Here is a 22,170-nt window from a genome sequence, read left to right as displayed (position 1 = left end):
TTTATATCACTGGGCAAAAGACTGCCCCCACAAAAATGAACATGCTAAACTAATAGAAGAACAACAAATGGAAGTTGATGAATACAACATTACCTTAATGTCTAAAGATGCATTGACTAAAACAGAGATTTTCATGGTGGAGTCTCTAGGATCTGCTGTAATTGATACAGCTTGCACCAGAACAGTGTGTGGTGAAAAAATGGCTTGATCATTATGTTAGTCAACTAACACAAGATGAGTTGTTGAAAATCAAAGATGTGAGATTTTGGGTTCATTTGGAGCAGATGGGAGGCTGGGTGAACTCTGGATGACCTATAAAATAATCTTTCATAACTAAAAAAACCATAGCAGCACAAACGAAAATTTTTGCTGCACAAACCAGCACAAACGAAGCACAAACGAAGCACAAACGAACGGTACCATTTTGGGTCCATTTGGAGGAAAATGGGGGGCTGGGTGACATCATCGCTAGAAAATAAATGTGTAATATCTCCGAAACCGAAGCAGCACAAACAAAAAATTTTGCTGCACAAACCAGCACAAACGAAGCACAAACGAACGGTACCATTTTGGGTCCGTTTGGAGGAAAAGGGGGGGCCAGGTTCACGGTGACGTCATCGCTATAAATGAAATGTGTAATATCTACGAAACCGAAGTAGCACAAACGAAAATTTTTGCTGCACAAACCAGCACAAACGAACGGTACCATTTTGGGTCCATTTGGAGGAAAATGGGGGGCCATCTTCACGGTGACGTCATCGCTATGAATGAAATGTGTAATATCTCCGAAACGGAAGCAGCACAAACAAAACTTTTTGCTGCACAAACCAGCACAAACGAAGCACAAATGAACGGTACCATTTTGGGTCCATTTGGAGGAAAATAGGGGGCTGGGTGACGTCATTGCTATAAAATAAAAGTGTAATATCTACGAAACGGAAGCAGCACAAACAAAAATTTTTGCTGCACAAACCAGCACAAACGAAGCACAAACGAACGGTACCATTTTGAGTTCATTTGGAGCAGATGGGGTGCTGGGTGAACTCTGGATGACCTATAAAATAATCTTTTATAACTAAAAAACCGAAGCAGCACAAACGAACATTTTTGCTGCACAAACCAGCACAAACGAAGCACAAACGAAACAGACTATTTTCCTTAAATTTTGCGTGGGGTGGGGGGCCAGCTTCACGCATGTCACAAGGTTTTCCGGCAGGAGAGAAAGTAGGTCAAATCCGCGACAACAAGCAGCTGTTCGAGGTAGAAGGACGAGATGTGCAGTCTTCCAAAGTTTATATCACTGGGCAAAAGACTGCCCCCACAAAAATGAACATGCTAAACTAATAGAAGAACAACAAATGGAAGTTGGTGAATACAACATGACCTTATTGTCTAAAGATGCATTGACTAAAACAGAGATTTTCATGGTGGAGTCTCTAGGATCTGCTGTAATTGATATAGCTTGCACCAGAACAGTGTGTGGTGAAAAATGGCTTGATCATTATGTTAGTCAACTAACACAAGATGAGTTGTTGAAAATGAAAGATGTGAAAAGTGCAAGACCATTCAAGTTTGGTGATGGGAAAATTGTCCATTCTACAAAGAAAGTGAAAATCCCAGCTGTGATAGCACAAACTAAATGCCAAATTGAGACAGAAGTTGTCCCAGCCGATATCTCTTTGCTGTTAAGCAAGACTTCACTGAAAAAAGCTGGTGCTGTTTTGGACATTGAGAATGACAAGGCCATAATGTTCAAGCAACCAGTGAAACTTGAATTAACATCATCAGGACATTATTGTGTGAACTTGAGGGACAAAAATACCCCAGATGGAAGTGACATACTAAATGAAAACGACATTCTTATTGTAACAGAACATATGACAAAACAAGAGAAACAAAAGGTGCTATTGAAATTGCACAAACAGTTTGGACATGCCTCAGTTGACAGACTGAAAAAACTACTGACCTGCTCAGGTAATACTGATGAGGAGTGCATCACAATCCTGCATGAAATTGTAAAGAACTGTGAGACATGCATCAGGTGTAGTAAACCAAAGCAAACGCCAGCAGTAGCTCTACCAGCTCAGTGGCCTAGTAGTAGAGTGTCCGCCCTTAGGCTGGAAGGTTGTGGGTTCAAACCCCGGCCGGGTCATACCAAAGACTATAAAAATGGGACCCATTGCCTCCCTGCTTGGCACTCAGCATTAAGGGTTGGAATTTGGGGGTTAAATCACCAAATGATTCCTGAGCGCGGCACCGCTGCTGCTCACTGCTCCCCTCTCCCCCAGGGGATGGATCAAAATCACATGGGGATGGGTTAAATGCAGAGGACAAATTTCACCACACCCAGATGTGTGTGTGACGATGATCATTGGAACTTTTTGGGACTTTACCCATGGCCTCAGCCTACAATGAAACTGTAGCTATGGACTTACATGAGCTAGAGCCAGGGGTGTGGTATTTGCATGCCATTGACCACTTCACAAGATTCAGTGCAGGGAGCGTTATTACCACAAAGAAACCCAAAGAAATTATGAAGCACTTTATTCACTGCTGGATAAGTGTTCATGGCCCGCCACGCAGACTGTTCACTGACAATGGGGGTGAATTTAATAATGAAGAAATGTACAGCACGTTCAAATACTATTATTGAAGGACTAAAGCTGAAAACTGGACAGGTGGTCACATATACAGACAGTGTAAGTGGCCAAGCACAAACCGGAAAAATCCTCAGCCGGGCAGGAAATTCCACTGGAACATACAAAAACTGGTACAACTTACAGTATACAGAACCTGAGGAAATTGCTGGCACAACTAGATCAGTGGACTTAGGACAAGTGGACAATCTTCAGCTGGGTCCAACTGAGCATGTTGACTTATGTACAGACTGCCATGTTAAGTCAGAGGACGTGACTTTGAAGTTTCAGTACTTGGGAAAAGACAGCTCCCTAAAGCTGGTGGTGTTCAGTGATTTGTCCATGGGAAATCTTCCAGATCTCATCATGCTTATGGGAGAAACTGGAAGATTCTCACCTATATGCTGGCTAAAGAGGATTAGGAGAGTTGTTCGAAGCACTTTAGCAGGAGAGACTTTGGCATTTGGAGACGGTATTGACAGTGCAGTCTTCATAGCCACACTGTATCCAGAGCTCACCACAGGTGACTGTAAACGAAACAATTTGCCTATTGTTTGTGTAACCGACAACCACTCTCTTTTTGATGCCATCAAATCCACCAAATCTGTAACAGAGAAAAGACTCAGACTCGAGATCAGCAGTACGAAGGAACTACTCCGCTCTGGGACTATTCAGCAGATCTTGTGGTCAGCGACTAAGGAGCAACTCGAGTGTTTGACCAAGAAAGGGGCCCTCAGTGAAGGTGTATGGCAGCTTAAAACCTAAATGGACTTGACACAAAAAACTTTTTGTTCATACTGTTCTACTCTTGTTATTAAAGCTGAAACCTTAAATTTGATTATATGTTAAGGTAAAAAAATGGAAGGAAATATTTTCTTTGCACTGCTTTTCTTTAAAGAAAAAAGGGGAGTTTGTTATGCTTTTCCTACTATGCGTTTGCTATATGCATTTGTTATATGCTTTTCCTACTGCGCATGTGCGAACGCGTTGTATGTCGGGAGTCAAGGAAATGATTCAGTTGTTGTAATGGAGTCATGTTGTTGAAGTGTACAAGTACAGTCTAGGGAGACGCACAATTGTTATTGTCGTTATTCAACTTGACATGAGAAATGTGATTGTTTACAGGGGGCCACCATGACACTTTGCTGAGGCTCATGGGAGTCTGCGAGCTGAGGCTCATGGGGCTATTTCATTTCAAAATAGGCTGCTCCGTTAATGTTTCGAGTAAATTTACGGATCGATATGGAAGGGAAACATAAGTAAGCAGTACCAATGTGTTTGTCAGGCCGGGGACAAGACGGAGGACTCGGATGCAGAGTCGTTTCTTTCTGGGTTTTATTCCAGCAAGCACACTGAGCAAAAGTACAAATCAAATCGCCTCTTGCGAGGGAAAACACGTGGCAAAAAGTACAAACAAAAGGTGTCGCACTGAGGCGAGTCAAAAGGCTAAAAGTACAAATCAAAACGCCTCTTACGAGGGAAAACACGTAGCAAAAAGTACCAACTAAAGGAGTCGCACTGGGGCGAGACAAAAGGGCGATGGAGACCAAGGCACAAACAAAAGCGTCGCTCGGTGGCGAGACAAAAAGGAGGGTTCTTACAGAGAGTTCGGACATCAAGGGATCGCTGGTGGTCGGGGCAAGGCAAGACACACTGGCACAAGACAAGGGGAAGACACGGACTAAATACACACAAAAGGGCGGGGGCACAGGTGATGACAATTAGTGTCGATTACGCAGGTGCACACAATCGGGATCAGGGAAGACAAGACAACCAAACACCGAGGAAGGAAACACGAACTGAAACGGAAGGGATGACAAAATAAAACCGGAAGTAAAGTTACGACAATTGACGAGACAAAAAACCGAAAAAATAAACGCGACCGCATGACAGTGTTAGATCGAACTTTAGTCGGTTCCGATCACGTTTATAGGAGATGGTTTGCGAAACGCGATTGTTTACTGAGGGCTCATTGGTTATTTGCTAGTGGATGCATACTGCAACCATAGTCAACCTCAGTTTGTTCCAGTATAGCTTCTATTTTATGCGCCTTTTAATCCGGTGCGCCCTATATATGAAATAATTTCTAAAATAAAAAATTAAATGAGGGTGCGCCTTATAATCCAGTGCGCCTTATGGAACAAAAAATAGGGTAACCTAAGTAACATTTAGAATTGGGAAGAATTAAGAGACTTGTATGTCATTGTGATTTTTAGATATGATTTGAATGAATGGGCCCTCAGTTACAGTCTACAAAATGGTGTCCGGCATCAATGACAATCGATCAATGTGATTGGCTGTAGCTAGCAAATCAGTGCATGAGATAGAAATAGACTATGCGATAGTACACTAAAGCAAAGCCATGGATAATAAGCTCGCATTATCTGGTAGATTAAGCTGCAAAACATTGCCTTCTATTTTTATTTGATCTTGCTCGTATTATAAATGTGTTGAGCAAGTTTTTGGATTGGTGTGAATTTTATTTCATTAAATCCTGAATGTGGATGGTATGATAAAATGAGTTTTCAGGGAGTTGAAACGCTCACGGGAATCCAGATGTACAACTGCGGTCATGTGCATTTGAATATGCTTATGGCCACCTCTCGGTGAGATATTGTGTCACCCTGGCCACCCCAAAGAAAGATTTCTGGCTACACCCTTGGTCACTCGCAACTTTCATTATGGGCCTCCTGTATACTGCATGTAGCCTAATAATTTGCACGTCTCAAGGATAAAGCACCAGAATAATGATAGATAAAAGATACCATTTGTGATGATTGAGTGGAGCAGGGCGACCAAATACAGCTTGGACCAGGGTTTATTGAAGGGAAGGGAGGTGGGCACCATTGAGAGCGTCCTCACCAGTTGCATCGCTGTCTGGGGTGGTAACTGCACTGAACAGAACTTGAAGGCCCTGCAGCGCATAGTGAATACGGCTGGTAAGATCATTGGTGCTTCGCTCCCCTCCCTGAAGGACATTTACACCTCCCATCTCGCCCGCAAGGCAACCTCGATTGCGAGAGATGTGAGTCACCCGGCTCACTCTTTGTTTGACCTTCTGCCCTCTGGGAAGAGGTACAGGAGCCTGCGCTCCCGCACCACCAGACTCGCCAACAGCTTCTTTCTCCAGGGTGTTAGGGCCCTGAACTCGCTACCCTCTTCTGCGTAGCGTGCGGCACTCTTTGCGCTATTTTCTGGAATGTCTGCTGTACGCGCACTTGCTCCTTTTTTTGCTCATCTTATTTATTTATTTGTTGTGTTATTTATTCATTATTATTCAGCACGCTGTTGTTATACTTGTTTACTTGTTTGTCTGTTGTGGGCCATGTCTTGTCACCGTGGGATATGGGGGAACGAAATTTCGGTTTCTTTGTGTGTCTTTGGCATGTGGAGAAATTGACAATAAAGCTGACTTTGACTTTGACTTTGAACAAAGACACAGGCAGGACAGAGGCTCACGGACAGCAGGCAGGAAACAGAAGTCCACTCTGACACGGAACAGACACGGGAACAGATTCTGACCGTGAGCCTCCACACAAGACCGGGGGCGAATGGATGAGCAGGACAGGAACAACAGGCGCAGACACAGACGGAAAGCAACAGTAGACACCAACAGGGAGAAACACACGGGCAGGGTTTAAATACATGAGATAACAAGAGGGAGTAGGTGACAGACATTACGGTGATGAAAGGGGTGTGGCTGAGGGAAGCTGAGCGTCCTCTGGCACGGCACGTGACACTGTTTCATTCTAGTGCCATGAAAATGTATTTGCACCTTCTGGTTCTCGACTTAAATGTTTAAGAACAGCAAATGCAGGTAAAGAGCACACAAGATAAACATAAAATGCATTTTTTAAATCATGATTTTTTTTTATTAAGGGGAAAAAATATTCAAAGCTACTTGGCCTATTATGCACCCATAACTTGATAAACTAGTGTAGCGGTCAGCCTCTTCACTGGACACTGCAGCCATAGCAGGGCGAATGCTTCTTTTGTCAGGGCTAGAGATGCAGTTAAGCGTAGCCGTGCAAGTGGCCCATTCGAGTCCATCAATTTCAGATATGCATCTGTGCAACAAACCTTGGAGGTCAGCTTGGAGAAACATTAAAGTTGGACTTAAAAAATCCACCAAACGGCCCTAGCGAGAACATACGATGACAAAAATAAATGGATGGATGGATGGATGGATGGATGGATGGATGGATGGATGGATGGATGGATGGATGGATGGATGGATGGATGGAAATCCATGGTTCCACGGAGGCTGACCTTTCAACCAAGTGTGGCCGTTTACCAGCATTAAAAAAACAAGATTGGCTCTTTATGGAATGTTAATTTTTTTTTTAAATTGTGTGTCGTGAATCTAAATTATATCCATCAATTAATTTTCTGAACCACTTATCTTCATGAGGGTCATGGGTGTGCTGGAGCCTATCCCAGCAGTTTTTGGGCAGTAGGCAGCGATATCCTGATTTGTTTGCCAGCCTATCACAGGGTGCACATAGATAAACAACCATTCACACTCACAATCACAGCTATGGACATGTTTTAAGAATGTGAAAGGAGTACACTGAGGAGACCCTCACAGAAACGGAGAGAACATGCAAACTCCACACAGGAAGGCGAACACACAACCTCTGGACTGTGAGGCGACCGTGCCAACCAGTCATCCATCGTGCTGGCCTCTGCATAATATACATATGAGCTCCAATTTTTGAATTGAACTGAAATTGTCCAGTTGAACTTTTCCATGAAATTCTAATTTATTGTGATGCACCTGTAGTACAGTATATATAATATTTTTGTTTGATTCTGTCACCTATAGCTCAGAGTTCCTGTTGTTCCAGTAAAAGTCAACACACCAGCTCTACGAGTGAGGCAGTACCTCCCCCGACCTTGTCACAGAACCAGTCCTTCTCTTTGCCTCCTGGCCATGCAGTGTGTTGTTTTATGGATGGAGGGGTAGGACTCTATGACATGGGTGCCAAGAAGTGGGACTTTCTACGAGACCTGGTATTCTAATGAAAGGAGTTGCATTTTGCATTTTTTTCTAAAAACAATGAAAAAATATTTTCTTTAAGTAACTGAAATATGTTTTAGAATTATGTCTTAGAAGAATTCATGACAGTTGACCATTTGCAGGGCCATGTCGAGACCATCTTCGATTGCAAGTTCAAGCCTGATGATCCTAACTTGTTGGCCACTGCTAGTTTTGATGGAACCATCAAAATATGGGACACAAACACACTAACAGCAGTTTATACCTCCCCAGGCAATGAAGGTGTGGTTTACTCCTTGTCCTGGGCTCCAGGTAACATAAGCACACCCACCCACACTTACTCATGTACACACAAATTCAGTCCAATATCCCAGTTTTAACAAAAGAATGTAAAACACTCTGTGTGCTTTGAAGGTGACCTAAACTGCATTGCAGGAGCAACATCACGCAATGGAGCTTTCATTTGGGACATCCGGAAAGGAAAAATAATCACACGCTTTAATGAGGTTTCTTGCTTCACTGCTATAATATATCATAATATTATGTTTTTTCCATATTGCCCGTTTTTACAAGAGGAGGTTGTAGATGTGAGGGCATATTGCGGGTGTATATGATATTTACAGCTCTTTTGTTTGTTGTAAAAAAAGAAATAAGAAACATGATTTGCCTGACCTTTCCCTGGGTCAAATATGTTATCTGGTTTCTTTTAATACTTAAAGTCTATGTAACTGAATGAAAATGTGACCTTTTGTTAATGTTTGTTTAATCCTCCTCCAGCATGGTAAAAATGGCATATTTTGTATATCCTGGAGTCACAAAGATTCAAAGCGAATTGCAACCTGTAGTGGTGATGGATTCTGGTAAGTGGTATTTATTTTTATATTATTATATTACAGTATATATCAATATTCTGGCGGCTCGGCGGCACACTGGTTAGCACACTGGTTAGCACACTGGTTAGCACGTCCGCCTCACAGTTAGGAGGGTGTGGGTTCGATTCCATCACCGGCCCTCCCTCTGTGGAGTTTGCATGTTCTCTCCGTCGCTGCGTGGGTTTTCTCCGGGCACTCTGGTTTCCTCCCACATCCCCAAAAACACGCTTGGTAGGCCGATTGAACACTCCAAATCGTCCCTAGGTGTGAGTGCGAGTGTGAATCGTTGTTTGTCTCTGTGTGCCCTGCGATAGGCTGGCAACCAGTTCAGGGTGTCCCCCACCTACTGCCTGACTGCTGGGATAGGCTCCAGCACGCCCGCGACCCCCATGGGGACAAGCGGTATAGAAAATGCATGGATGGATATCAATATTCTTCCAAAATGCTGATTACATACATTCTGTATGTATCTTGAGTTTTTGTCTCCTTTTTTAACAGCATTATTCGAACCATTGATGGTAAAATCCTTCACAAGTACAAACATCCTGCTGCAGTTTTTGGCTGTGATTGGAGTCAAAACAACAAGTATGTTCTACATTTTTAACAGGAAAACTAAAGTATCATGTCAATTATTACTGAATCCATACAGAAAACAAAACACAATTGCAAGATAACGCTATGAGGTTATTTTAGACACTAACATAGCTATAACTGTTTTATAATGGCTGAACTCTTCCCGCAGGGATATGATTGCTACTGGTTGTGAGGATAAGAATGTTCGAGTGTATTACCTGGCCACCAGCTCAGACCAGCCACTCAAAGTCTTCACTGGACACCTAGCTAAAGTATTTCATGTCCGTTGGTCTCCGCTCAGAGAGGGGATACTGTGTTCTGGATCAGATGATGGGTGGGTTGTGAAACACAAACAGTTAAAAACAATTTCCCCCCAAACTCTAAAGATAAATGAAATGATAATAATGTATGGGCATACAATACTGTATAATAGTATGCACAAGTGAATTTATCTGTACATTGTGCTGTTCAAAAACAACTTTAAATTAAAAGAGCACTTGTGATTATGTTTGGACAGTACTGTTCGTATATGGGACTACACACAGGATGCATGTATCAATGTGTTGAGTGGTCATACAGCACCAGTCAGAGGCCTGATGTGGAACACAGAGATTCCATACCTCCTAATTTCAGGTATGCTTTTTGTACCAACTGTAACTATACTTTTAGTATTATACAGTTTGCTCTTCAACTGTTAAAATGAGATCAGTCAGAGTTTAAAAATGGATAAAGTTATAGTCAAGATGCAACCAGGAAAAAAATTGAACAAATAACAAGCCTAAAACATACAACAAACATCAACATGGGAGTTATAGCCTATCAAGAAAATGACTTGGGTCATTGCACTCTATTATTTCACCACTAGATAACATTGATGAATCAAAAATGTGTACACACTGGCTCCTTAATGTCTTTTTTTTTTCTAGGCTCTTGGGATTATACAATCAGAGTTTGGGACACAAGAGATGGCAACTGCCTGGACACAGTCTATGATCATGGTGCTGATGTTTACGGTAAAAATGATGGCTCAAAAGAATGTGAACGGCTGTAGAACAGGGTTCGCCAGCAAAAAATGAGATTGGCTGCCGAGTTCATTTACTTAAATCAATAGGTACCGTATTTTTCGCTCCAAAAAGCGCACTGGATTATAAAGCGCACCCTCATAGATTTTTTATTTTAGAAACGATTTCATATATAGGGCGCACCGGATTAAAGGGCGCATAAAATAGAAGCTATACTGCAACAAACTGAGGTTGACTAGGATTGCGATATGCATCCACTAGCCAATAACCAATGAGCCCTCAGTAAACAATCACGTTTCTTAAACTATCTCCTATAAAAGTGATCGGAACGGACTAAAGTTCAATCAAACACATTGGTACTGCTTACTTATGTTTGCCTTCCATATCGATCCGTAAATTTATTTGAAACATTAACGGAGCAGCCTATTTTGAAAATAAATAGCCTCGTGCGTATAGCAGCTATTATTATAGCATTAGCCACCCGCTAATTCCCATGAGCCTCAGCTCGCAGACTCCCATGAGCCTCAGCATAGTGTCATGGTGGCCCCTTGTAAACAATCACGTTTCTCAAACTCTCTTCCATAAAAGGGATCGGAACCGACTAAAGACTGATTTAACACATTGGTGCTGCTTATTTATGATTTCGTTGGACATTGATCCGTAAACGTACTCGAAAACATTAACGGAACAGCCTATTTTGAAATAAAATAGCCTCGCAGGTACAACAGCTATTCAGTGACGCCCCCTGACCACGGTTGCCGTAATGCTGGGAAGCGATGCGACCTTGGATCAACAAATTCATCAACTGATCCATATGTAAGGCACTCTGCATTATAAGGCGCACTGTGTTTTTTTTGAGTAAATTTTAAGTTTTTAAGTGCGCCTAATAGTGCGGAAAATACGGTAATCATATTTGTAAGAGGAACAACATTAAGTAGTATTTGGACAAAACATAGTTCACGTCACAATTAATAGGCAATTTCATGTTGAAATAACACAAGTCACTTACCTTTCTTTGCTGTGACTTTAACAAGTGTGGACTAACACCTGGTGCAAAATCTGCCTAACATGCCATTTGGAGTGATAATAACCATTGTGGTAAAGTAGACAACGGTTTAGCTTCCAGTTCTGAGGTCATGGGTTCAAATCTGTGGCTTTCCCATGTGAGTTAACATCTTCTCCCTGTATATGTGGAGTTTCTTTTCTGTTTAGCTTCTAGTTCTGAGGTCATGGGTTCAAATCCATGCTTTGGCTTTCCTATGTGAGTTAGCATCTTCTCCCTGTATATGTGGAGTTATTTTGGGTATACTGAGAAAAAGCATAATGGGCGTCTTTTGTATAAACAAATGGAAAATGTACTTATATTCACTTAACTTGACTATTTGCAATTATAGTTGGTTCAACAAAATAGTAATTAGGTGGAAATTACTTCCATATTTTTATTACGTTCACGAGCACATTTTCAACAAATTATTTCTTTGAATGTAGGTGAACCCCCAAGGAACAAATGAGTAGATTGCAGGCCTGTTTTAAAAAGAAGCATTACTCATGGGACGTTGAGATTTCCTAAGGTTTTGATCATTTTTAAATGTTAGCATTTGCCGAGGCTTTATAGCAATAAAGTGTTCCATATTGATACCACATTATCACGTCTTTAAATGTGAGAGAATGTCATGATGAAGGTTTGGGTTTTGGACACCCTATTTGGTCATGAGAAACAGAATATCAAAAATAAAGCAATTTAGTAATTTGATTAAATGTGTTATTTCAGAAGTATGTACCAAACTAACAAACTGACGTACTCACTCACTGATTGACCGAGTAATTAACTCATTGTATTAAATCATGGCTTAAAGAAGTGGGTGTCAGTTTATCAAAATATATCAAAATATAAAAAATAAAAAAAAAATTGTAATTTGATTAAATGTGTTATTTCAGAAGTATGTACCAAACTAACTAACAAACTGACTGACAATCAACTCACTGATTGACTAACTACCTCTTAGCATTGAATCATGGCTCAAAGAAGTAGATCTCAGTTTCAAAATGGGCAGTGACACCCCCTTGTTGTAGAATTACAATAGATAGCCAATGGTGTAGTTTCTTTTATAGCAGTCTGAAAAGTAACAACAAAAATATCTTATTATATAGTTAATTATTCTCAAATCTAATTTAATTTTGCTCCTCTTATTTATTTATTTGTTGTGTTATTTATTCATTATTTATTCAGCACGCTGTTGTTATACTTGTTTACTTGTTTGTCTGTTGTGGGCCATGTCTTGTCACCGTGGGATAGGGGGGAATGAAATTTCGGTTTCTTTGTGTGTCTTTGGCATGTGGAGAAATTGACAATAAAGCTGACTTTGACTTTGACTTTGACTTTTATGTGTGGGTGTGCGTGCGTATGTCTCTGGGGGGGTGGGCGTGTGTGTGTGTGTGCATGTGTGTGTGTTTAGGTTTAACATGCCATCAGAATCGTCCTTTCACCATGGCCAGTTGTAGCAGAGACAGCACAGTGAGGCTTTGGTCTTTGACCCCTCTAATCTCTCCTCTGCTGCTAAACATCCTCACCAACCAACCTTGGGAGAAAATAATTGGAAACACTGGTAAGCTTTATTCATACTGGGTTGGTTCTGTTTTGTTCTGATCTAGATTCTACAAAGGTATGGACCAGGGGTGTGCAATCTTTTTGACTTGCGGGCCTAATTGAGTTCTAAATTTTGACCGGGAGGGCGGAACCAGGAGCAGATAGATGTAGTGTTTGTCTGAAGTAATATGAACGACACGTAAAGGTCATTGCATAAAAGGTTTTGGCCTTTGGGTAGTAGTAGGTAGTAAAGCATGGATATTCAAAAAAAAGCTTTTTGAAAACATGCATTTATCAACAGCATTAAAAAAAAAAAATTCACCCAAAAACTACTATCAGTGATTCTCATTAAATACGACACTGTTTTTATGAATAACAATTTCCATCACTTAAGCGCCTGCAGGTCAGATTTATGAAAGATGTTAATCTTATGAGGTGAAATCAAATCAAACGGCAAACATTCTGACCAAATACATCATCTTGAAGAATCAGTGAAAGAATACATCTAAATAAAGTAATAAAGAAATCAAAACAGCAACACAGTGACGGATATCTGAAAATCAGAGCAGAGCTTTAACTCACAAACACCTGGTGACAGAGGTGAGGAAACGGGAAACACCTCCTTAAAGTCGGCCTTAAGAACTTTAAAAGTTAAGATTAGTCACAAACAGGTGGTGCATCAATGTCCTTGAGCATCCTGCATTGTTTGAAAATGAGAATGGTTGCTAGTTTCAATCCCTGCTATTTGTACACATTATTTTCAAAATGCTTTTTTTTTTTTTTTTACAGCAAACTTGAGAAACTCCCCTTCATTTTCAGTGGGAACAGTGTTGTTGGTCTCCCTTTTTTTGCTTGTGCATCATAGTCTGGAATAAAATTTGTTGTGGCCGAGGTGTTGGCCTTAAGAACTTTAAAAGTTAAGATTAGTCGCAAACAGGTGGTGCATCAATGTCCTTGAGCACCCTGCATTGTTTGAAAATGAGAATGGTCGCTAGTTTCAATCCCTGCTATTTCTACACGTTATTTTCAAAATGCATTTTTTTTTTACAACAAACTTGAGAAACTCCCCTTCATTTTCAGTGGGAACAGTGTTGTTGGTCTCCCTTTTTTTGCTAGTGCATCATAGTCTGGAATACATTTTTTTGTGGCCGAGGTGTTGGTCCGTTAACCTAGATCTGTGACGGGGCTTCGTTGATGTTCATGTGGCTGAACGTCTGCTCACACACATAGATTGAGCCAAATAATTGTCCACTCCTTTTTAAACACTCTGCACTCAGTGTCCACCTTTCTTTTCCTCGGGCCACTCATTTTAATGGAAGGATTCCAGGGGAAGGTTTGTGGGTGGCTTTGGCGTAAAACTGCATCTGAAAGCTCAGCGCACGAATTTCGAGAATAGTGACGTCACACCCCACACTCGAAATGCAATCATCTCGGCACTGAAGGAAATAGAGTGCAGAGTGCGCCGGGTCTGTATTACTGAGTACGTACACACACTTGTGAGTGTGCACTGAGCTTTTTGACACAGCTTCCGGGAGTAAAAGTGCGAGCGAGCGTTTCCCCATCTACTGGGGAAACACAGTCATTGCAGGGAAAATGACCCCAACATGTTTTTAATAAAACAATTTATTCAGGTTTGGCGGGCCGGATTAAACGGCCCCGTGGGCCGCCGGATGTGGCCCGCGGGCCGTAGTTTGCTCACGTCCAGTATAGACCCTCACAGGTTATGTGTCTTGCAGATAACGCTATGGTTCCCAACTCTCCACCACTGCTCTGTGGCAAAGTATCAAGAGACATCAAACAGGAGCTGGAGAAACTCTGCTCTGACATTACCGCCAAGAAGCTGCGTTGGTTCTCCGAATGCTGTTCGGTAACTCTTTTCTATTTGTTAATGTAATTTGTAATCGTGTGATAGTTTGTAATAGTTTGATACTACAATTTGGTACAGAGTCAAACTTAGATGCAGTGAACAATGCTACTAAAGTGCAGTAATTCATTTTCTGCAGAACCGCTGCTGTTTTGAATCACTGAGAATGCTAGTCTCACTAGTCTTGCTGGTTGCGCTCTCGTCTGAGATGTTTAAAGTGCAGTACAAAAGTCACTAGAACTAGCAATTTTTATTGCCATCCAATGTCAAATAAGTCTGCACGATTCAAGTGTCCAGCTACAAATGAAAAAGTACAGTTAAAAAGGAAACGGTACGGCTTAGTTGTTATCACACTCCAGCGTCCAAGGCCTCCGGTGGCCGCTTGAAGCCAGCACTCTGTGCTTTCATTCAAGTGAATAGCTTAAGAAAACGCCAGGGGAAACTTCGCAAACAGGTCTGGGATTCCATGGAGTCCTGGCACTGGAAGCACTACTGCTACACCATTTATCCCTATTCTGGTAACTAACTACTTACACCAGTACTAAAAAGTTCATATTTAGTCTGCAATTAATTTCCTGATTATTTTTCATGTACAAATATTTAACAACTTAAACAATTATAAAAAGCCACTATGTTCATTGAACACATTACTATAGATAACTGTCACCTGTATAAACATAGGACTAGATTGCAGAATTAAATATGAAAAGTAAATACTGGGAAATAATTCTACTGAATAGGATTCCACTTTTGATGTGAAAGATGTAATGCCGGATTGCCTTTTGATGCCACAGATTACACTTTGGAGAACAATCGGATCAGGTGTTGAGCGACATGGTGCTTGATCGTTTGCGAGCTACACAAGCATGGACAATCTTTCAATTATGTGTTGACTTGCATATATTATCAGAAGAGTGCTGCTTTGGTCTGGTGTCTCAGCGACTTCATTTACATGAATCACCCAATTGATTGCACTTTAGTGAGACTGCTCTAACCGATTTGTGACCAATATTTTTTTTTTTTGTGGGTGTTTTTCCGTTGCCTTCCTGTATTTAATATCTGTGGATGTTGCTATTTGTCAACTCTGGCCATGTGTAGTTCTTTGAGACCGTTCTGTGATTAAGAGCTAAATAAATAAATTATACTTGACTTTGGATGATTTACTTATGTGCATCCGTTTTTTTCCTGCTAGCCTCCAGGGGGAAGCAGCAACCTGTGGGACTTGGTATCTGTCATTAATGGGCAGGACGACTCACTGCTACCAGGTAGCTACAGCAAGGGTGTAATGCACATGAAACATCTACTGAAGTTTAAAACCGTAAGTATCTGTAACAAATGTGTGTGGAAGCTGATACGCACTAAACAATGCAGCAGTCATAACCACCATCCTACCAAATTAAATGTAATTTTTTACTTACTGAATAATTAGTATGAACAACTGATTATCATGAGCAGAGACAGAGCAACCATGTGCAGCACAGATCTTTATTGAGTTGGGAGGAAAGGGGAAGTGGAAAGCTGGATAATAGGGAGCAACACGGGCAGGAGAATAGAATAACAGGTGGCGTAACTGACTGGTAGCATACAGGTATCAGACAGGTAGCAAGCCAGACGAACCGACACAATCAATGCTGATGACTGCATAACAGGACGAGAGGGGCAGGAGCAGAGAAAGAGAACTGTCCGAGGTTCTGATCAGTGCCAGGCTGAGAACAATTGACCGAAGGAAAATCACTGATTGGATGGCAGGTGGAACGAGCATGTGACGCTGGTATTTTATATCTGTGATACATTTCCGTAGAGCACAGACCACTTGCACAATGCAATTTTTCATTTGCATTTTTTTAATACTTTTATTTAAATTCAGAGCAGGCCAGTTGGAAGCAAGGTCTCTATTGCAGTGTTGTCAAAAAACATTAAAACTAAAACCAAACCTGTAAATGCAAGCTATAAACAGAAGAAGAATACCCGCCCAAACAAAAATCATACGTTCAGAATGTAGTCCATGATAAAATTCCTGAAATGAACAAAGGAGATTAATAGGCCTCCTGCAGCTGAGGCAAAAGATTATTCCATGGACATTAGCAAATACAAACAGGAGATCAACTCACTTAAACTGGAACTGAATGGTACTCTGGTAAGGGTCCCACAGTAGTGGTAAACTCTATCGTGTTTCTGAGATCACAAAATGTTTTACACCTTCTTACCCTGTCTACAATTAATTTCCCCTTTAGCTATAATCACCTATAGCCTGGCAGGACCGACCTCACTCTTTGCCTACCTCTTAAGCTCCTCCCAGCACCTTTCCCACAAATTGGGCGCAATTACTGTACTCATAGTTTATGTACCGTAATTTTCAGACTATAAGTCGCACCGGAGTATAAATCGCACCAGCCATAAAATGCACAATACAGTGAAAAAAAACATATATAAGTTGCACCGGAGTATAAGTCGCACTTTTGGGGCAAATTTATTTGTCAAAATCCAACACCAAGAACAGACATGAACCAGCAACAACAGGCTAAACGATACGGTATGCTAACGTGACATATACACATACGAGGAGCTGAGAACGGGCCTGAGTAACATTCAGAGTTATTCAAATAAGTATTACATAAATAACACGTTTATCAAACCATCTGTGTCACTCCAATTCATTAAATCCATCGATCGTCCTTTACATAAACAATGCCGCGTATGCGCCACATGTGCGCGGCTAACGTCGGACTCGTAAGTTGCATTTCTAATTATTCCACAGACCCATATAACGATATATAAAGTATATTTCAAATAACTATCATATAACAACAATATTATCAAACCATCTGTGTCACTCCTAATCATTAAATCCATCGATCAAATTCCTCGTCCTTTATGTCAACAACGCCGCGTGCGCGCCGCACAGATCTAGTATACAACTATATTGTAGCGTTAACAAAGTACCAGGAAACACGTGGGTTTGGTAAACGGCTCTTTATTTAACAAAACAAGAGTTCAACGAGCCAACAACTACTGAACTGTAACGATAAAAACATATACAAGTTGCTACACGAAGTAAAATATATCAAATAACTATAACATAAATACGTTTTTCAAACCTTGTGTCACTCCAAATCATTAAATCCTTCAAACGTGGGGCCCTTCGTCATCTTCGTCATCCCGTGATAGAATCCTTTGTCCTTATGTAAACAACCACCACGCTGCTGACATCACTTGCAGGTCAAATGACCGTAATCCCTTGCTACATCGCGGTTCGTTTATCGCGGTTTCACTACATCACAGATTTTTGAATTTTGAAAATTTGCGAAAAAATTCACATATAAGTCGCTCGTGAGTATAAGTCGCCCCCCCACCCAAACTATGAAAAAAACCGCGACTTATAGTCCGAAAATTACGGTAATTGAAAATACACACAGACAATAACAAACAGGACACAACAGATGAACTATATGTGAGATTTAAATAAGCGTCCACTTAACAGGCATTTGGCCAAAAGCCTCTCATTAGGCCAAGCTGTTCCTGTTTACCAGAGCAACCAGTCCCTGAAGGATGCAGAATATGGACTTGTAAACTCTCTAGTACAGTTGCTTTGTAAATTGGAATGGCTGTGTTGTGTATACAGATTAATGCATGTTCACTCTACCTATGAGTTGACTCATTCTTCGACCATGATTACAAAATTATTTTTTCCTATCCTCTCCTCTTTTTGTGTTGTCCCCTCAGTCTGAAGCCCAGGAATTGACCATTGTCAAGATGTCTAAATTCGGAGGTGGTATTGGTGCTCCGAGTAAAGAAGAACGCCTTAAAGAAGCAGGAGATATCCATTTGAGACTAGGACAGATTCAGCGATACTGTGAATTAATGGTGGAACTTGGACAGGTGCTGCATGTGCACGTTTGCACCTTACTTGTTTGTTCTGCGTAGTATACAGCATACGCACTCACACTTTACTCAACAAATGTGATTTTGACCCTTATAACTACAATAACAACAAAAAATAAATATTTTCTACTCGTGAAGTGAATCCATTTTAACAAACTTAAGTTTGTAACTTGTTTTATCTATCTTTTGAGGACAGATCAAAGAAAAGGGACTTGTTGAGAATGTAATGAATTCATAATTAAGTGAACAAATATTTCTCTCTCGCAGTGGGAGAAAGCATTAGCTGTAGCACCAGGAGTATCCATGAAGTACTGGAAAAAACTGATGCAAAGGTTGGTTTTTATTTAACTGCACCTCTACTGTATATTGATCAATTATGCAATAAGAATACTGAGCAATGACCAATGAGTGTAGCAAGACATCACTGAGGACAAACAAGGGTAGACAAAATATTAGCACAGGTAAATTATGATTTGCTTGCTTAGGCAATGTGACAAAAGAGATTTTCAGTGACACAACTTTGAGAAGGCTCTGAGGAATAATTTGAGGTATTGTAAGATCAACGTACGAATAAAAAAGACACCAATACCACAAATGAATTAAAAAAAACATGATACTCTGGAGAAATATACAGTAATACCTCGCTACATCGTGGTTCGTTTTTCATGATTTCACTACATCGCGGATTTTTTTCCAAATTAAAAAAAATTTAAAAGTCAAAATAAAACTAAATTGAGGAATTATGGCATAAAGCTTGCCCACACGCCAGCAAAAGGCAAGAAGTGCCCACACAATTGCAGTGCGTACACTTGTACCGTTCTATGAAGAAATTGTTATAATATTAAGAGTTCTAAAAACATATTTACAGTGATGTACCTCGTTATAGAAAAACTGTTATAATAATAAGAGTTCTAAAAACATATTTACAGTATGTACTCTTGTACCTTGTTATAAAAAAATATAATAATAAAAGTTGTTCTAAAAACATATTTACAGTATATGTTAAGAATTCTCCATGTTATTTATGTTATTCAGCCCTGCTTTGATTTGAGGTAGAGTGATTTATTTTGAAGGCCGTTTTCAGGTGATACCACTTCCTGTTTTACGTTCGTTTGCATATGTCGGTTACAGCGGTACATGGTCACCAGGTCAGTGGCCTAGGAGTAGAGTGTCCGCCCTGAGACTGGAAGGTTGTGGGTTCAAACCCCGGCCGGGTCATACCAAAGACTATAAAAATGGGACCCATTGCCTCCCTGCTTGGCACTCAGCATTAAGGGTTGGAATTGGGGGGTTAGATCACCAAATGATTCCAGAGCGCGGCGCTGCTGCTCACTGCTCCCCTCTCCCCCAGGGGATGGATCAAAATCACATGGGGATGGGTTAAATGCAGAGGACAAATTTCACCACACCCAGATGTGTGTGTGACGATGATCATTGGGACTTGGGGACTTTGCAGACTTAGTTTATGCCCAAGAGATACTTGTATAAGAGATACTTGAACTTTTCAGTGAGAAAGTAGTCGAACGTACAGTTGTGCTCAGAAGTGTATGTGATCTTACGTATGAGCACAAGGATACCTTTTTTTTAAATGTCTGTTATGGTTGTATTGTAGGAGAGCTGATCAGCTGATGGTGGAGGATAACGATGATGCAATCCCGTACTGCATTGCTACAGGAGACGTTAAGAAACTTGTAGCATTCTTTACTGGCAGAGGACAACTGGTTGAGGCCTTACTAGTTGCACAGGTACATTGGGGAATACCACAATAGCACTTTATTCATGACAGATAATTGACTGGGTTTAAATGGGAGTCTAAAATTATACCCATTACGTGCGTGGAATTTTGAATTAAGTTTGTTACATTGAATACAATTCTAGGGCAAGGGGATTTTTATTCTTTTAATAATGTAAGAGAAATGCTTACTTATCCCTAGCTTTTTAGCTGCTTTGAACTTAGCCAGAGAATTTTCAAATATTTCTAAAGAAACTAACTACAGTTGCTTTTTTCTCACACAACACAATAACACCCTGACAGGTACCAACAGACAGCAGGTTAACATACTTCAGCAATCTTTCCCCAACTTTGACTCAAATTTATTCTTTTATTTACTGTATTTTCCGGACTATAAATCATAGTTTTTTCATAGTTTGGCCGGGGGTGCGACGAATAATCAGGAGCGACTTATATATGAAATTATAAACACATTATTACTTGATCATCATTAACACATTACTGTATTTTCCGGACTACAAGGCGCACCTAAAAACCTAAAATTTTCTCAAAAGCTGACAGTGCGCCTTATAGTCCGGTGCGCCTTGTATATGGACCAAATTCCTAAATTTAAACTGGCCTGAAGCATTGTGTCATAAAATCAATCATAAGTGGCCCGCTGAAGACTATGAATCATGAATCAAAAAGACTATGGATCATTATTTTGTAATTATAAAGTAATTTGTTGCGTCTGAAGTGTAAATAAAAAAGATAAAATGGAGAATGATTTGATTTAGATTAAAAATCTGACATGATACATTAATGGTGCGCCTTATAGTCTGGTGCGCCTTATATAAGGACAACGTTTTAAAATGGGCCCTTCATTGAAGGTGCGCCTTACAGTCGGGTGCGCCTTATAGTCCGGAAAATACGATATTTACTTACCAGTATAGTTTTATCATGTCACATGTTATTTTCACGTTAAACCGCAAGAGGGCGCACTAGGCCTGTGGAATAATCGGAACCGCAACTGACGATGAGTCTTACTCTACAGCCGCATGTACTTCCGGAGTCAGCAGTGACGTCGTTTATAAGTGACATGGAGGACAAAGATTTTGATGGATTTAAAGATTTGGAGCGACACGGATGGTTCGATAAAATTGTTATTCACGTTATAGTTATTTGATAAATAGTTTATATATAGTTCTATAGGCCTGTGGAATAATTAGAACTGCAACTGACGATGAGTCTGACGTCAGCGCCGCATGTACTTCCGGGGTCAGCAGCGGCGTTGTTTATACAAAAGACGAAGATTTCGATGGATTTAATGATTTGGAGTGACACAGATGGTTTGATAAATTTTTTATTTATGTTATAGTTATTTGGTATATAGTTTATATATAGTGATATAAGCCTGTGGAATAATTGGAGCCACAACTGACAATGAGTCTGACGTCAGCGCCGCATGCACTTCCGGAGTCAACAGCGGCGTTGTTTATAAGAGACACAAAGGACGAAGATTTCGATGGAGTTAATGATTTGGAGTGACACGGATCCTTTGATAAACTTGTTATTTATGTTATAATTATTTGAATAACTGTTAATATGTTACGTCAGGCACGTTCTCAGTTCCTCGTTTGTGTTGATGTAACGTTAGCATACCGTAACGTTTAGCCTGTTTTTGCCTATTTATGTCTGTTCTGGGTGTTGGATTTTGTCAAATAAAGTTCCCCCAAAAATGCGATTTGTACTCCGGTGCGACTTATATGTTTTTTTTTCTTTATTATGCATTTTATGGCTGGTGCGACTTGTACTCCGGAGTGACTTATAGTCCGGAAAATACGTTAGTTAAATTTTTTTATTTCATTTTCATTTTTTTTTTCTTGTGCAAAAGTCAGGAAAAAACATTTCAACATTTTTGTTTTTTTATTACGTGATAGGGCGTTGGTTTTGAAATTTTAAATAAAATATTTATTCAATCCATTTTGGAATTAGGCTGTGCAAATGTTGAAAAAGTGAAGTGC

The 22,170-nt window shown here is 40.4% G+C and overlaps 1 protein-coding gene across 7 annotated transcripts in view; it reads left to right on the top strand.

The window, feature by feature from the left end:
- wdr17 (WD repeat domain 17) overlaps window positions 1–22,170 on the top strand; it is a 53,742-nt gene that overhangs the window by 17,488 nt on the left and 14,084 nt on the right. For 6 of the 7 annotated variants that reach the window (XR_015857939.1, XR_015857940.1, XM_088373157.1 and 3 more), the window contains exons 8-21: window positions 7,462–7,649; window positions 7,779–7,947; window positions 8,050–8,141; window positions 8,413–8,495; window positions 9,006–9,092; window positions 9,250–9,414; window positions 9,598–9,713; window positions 10,007–10,093; window positions 12,559–12,708; window positions 14,426–14,556; window positions 15,746–15,871; window positions 18,277–18,432; window positions 18,703–18,767; window positions 20,048–20,180. Coding sequence is in view for 5 of the 7 variants with exons in the window: in XM_088373157.1 (XP_088229283.1) it covers window positions 7,462–7,649; window positions 7,779–7,947; window positions 8,050–8,141; window positions 8,413–8,495; window positions 9,006–9,092; window positions 9,250–9,414; window positions 9,598–9,713; window positions 10,007–10,093; window positions 12,559–12,708; window positions 14,426–14,556; window positions 15,746–15,871; window positions 18,277–18,432; window positions 18,703–18,767; window positions 20,048–20,180 (1,748 nt within the window). In the remaining 2 variants the exon portion in view is untranslated. The remainder of the gene's footprint in view (window positions 1–7,461; window positions 7,650–7,778; window positions 7,948–8,049; window positions 8,142–8,412; window positions 8,496–9,005; window positions 9,093–9,249; window positions 9,415–9,597; window positions 9,714–10,006; window positions 10,094–12,558; window positions 12,709–14,425; window positions 14,557–15,745; window positions 15,872–18,276; window positions 18,433–18,702; window positions 18,768–20,047; window positions 20,181–22,170) is intronic. The other variant, XM_088373159.1, reaches the window with a different exon arrangement.

This window comes from Syngnathus floridae, chromosome 4, assembly GCF_059516105.1.
Source record: "Syngnathus floridae isolate MCC-2025c chromosome 4, RoL_Sflo_1.0, whole genome shotgun sequence".
NCBI lineage: Eukaryota > Metazoa > Chordata > Actinopteri > Syngnathiformes > Syngnathidae > Syngnathus > Syngnathus floridae.
The sequence above is the reverse complement of the archived record's forward strand: the minus strand, read 5'-3'. Positions and strand labels throughout refer to the sequence as shown.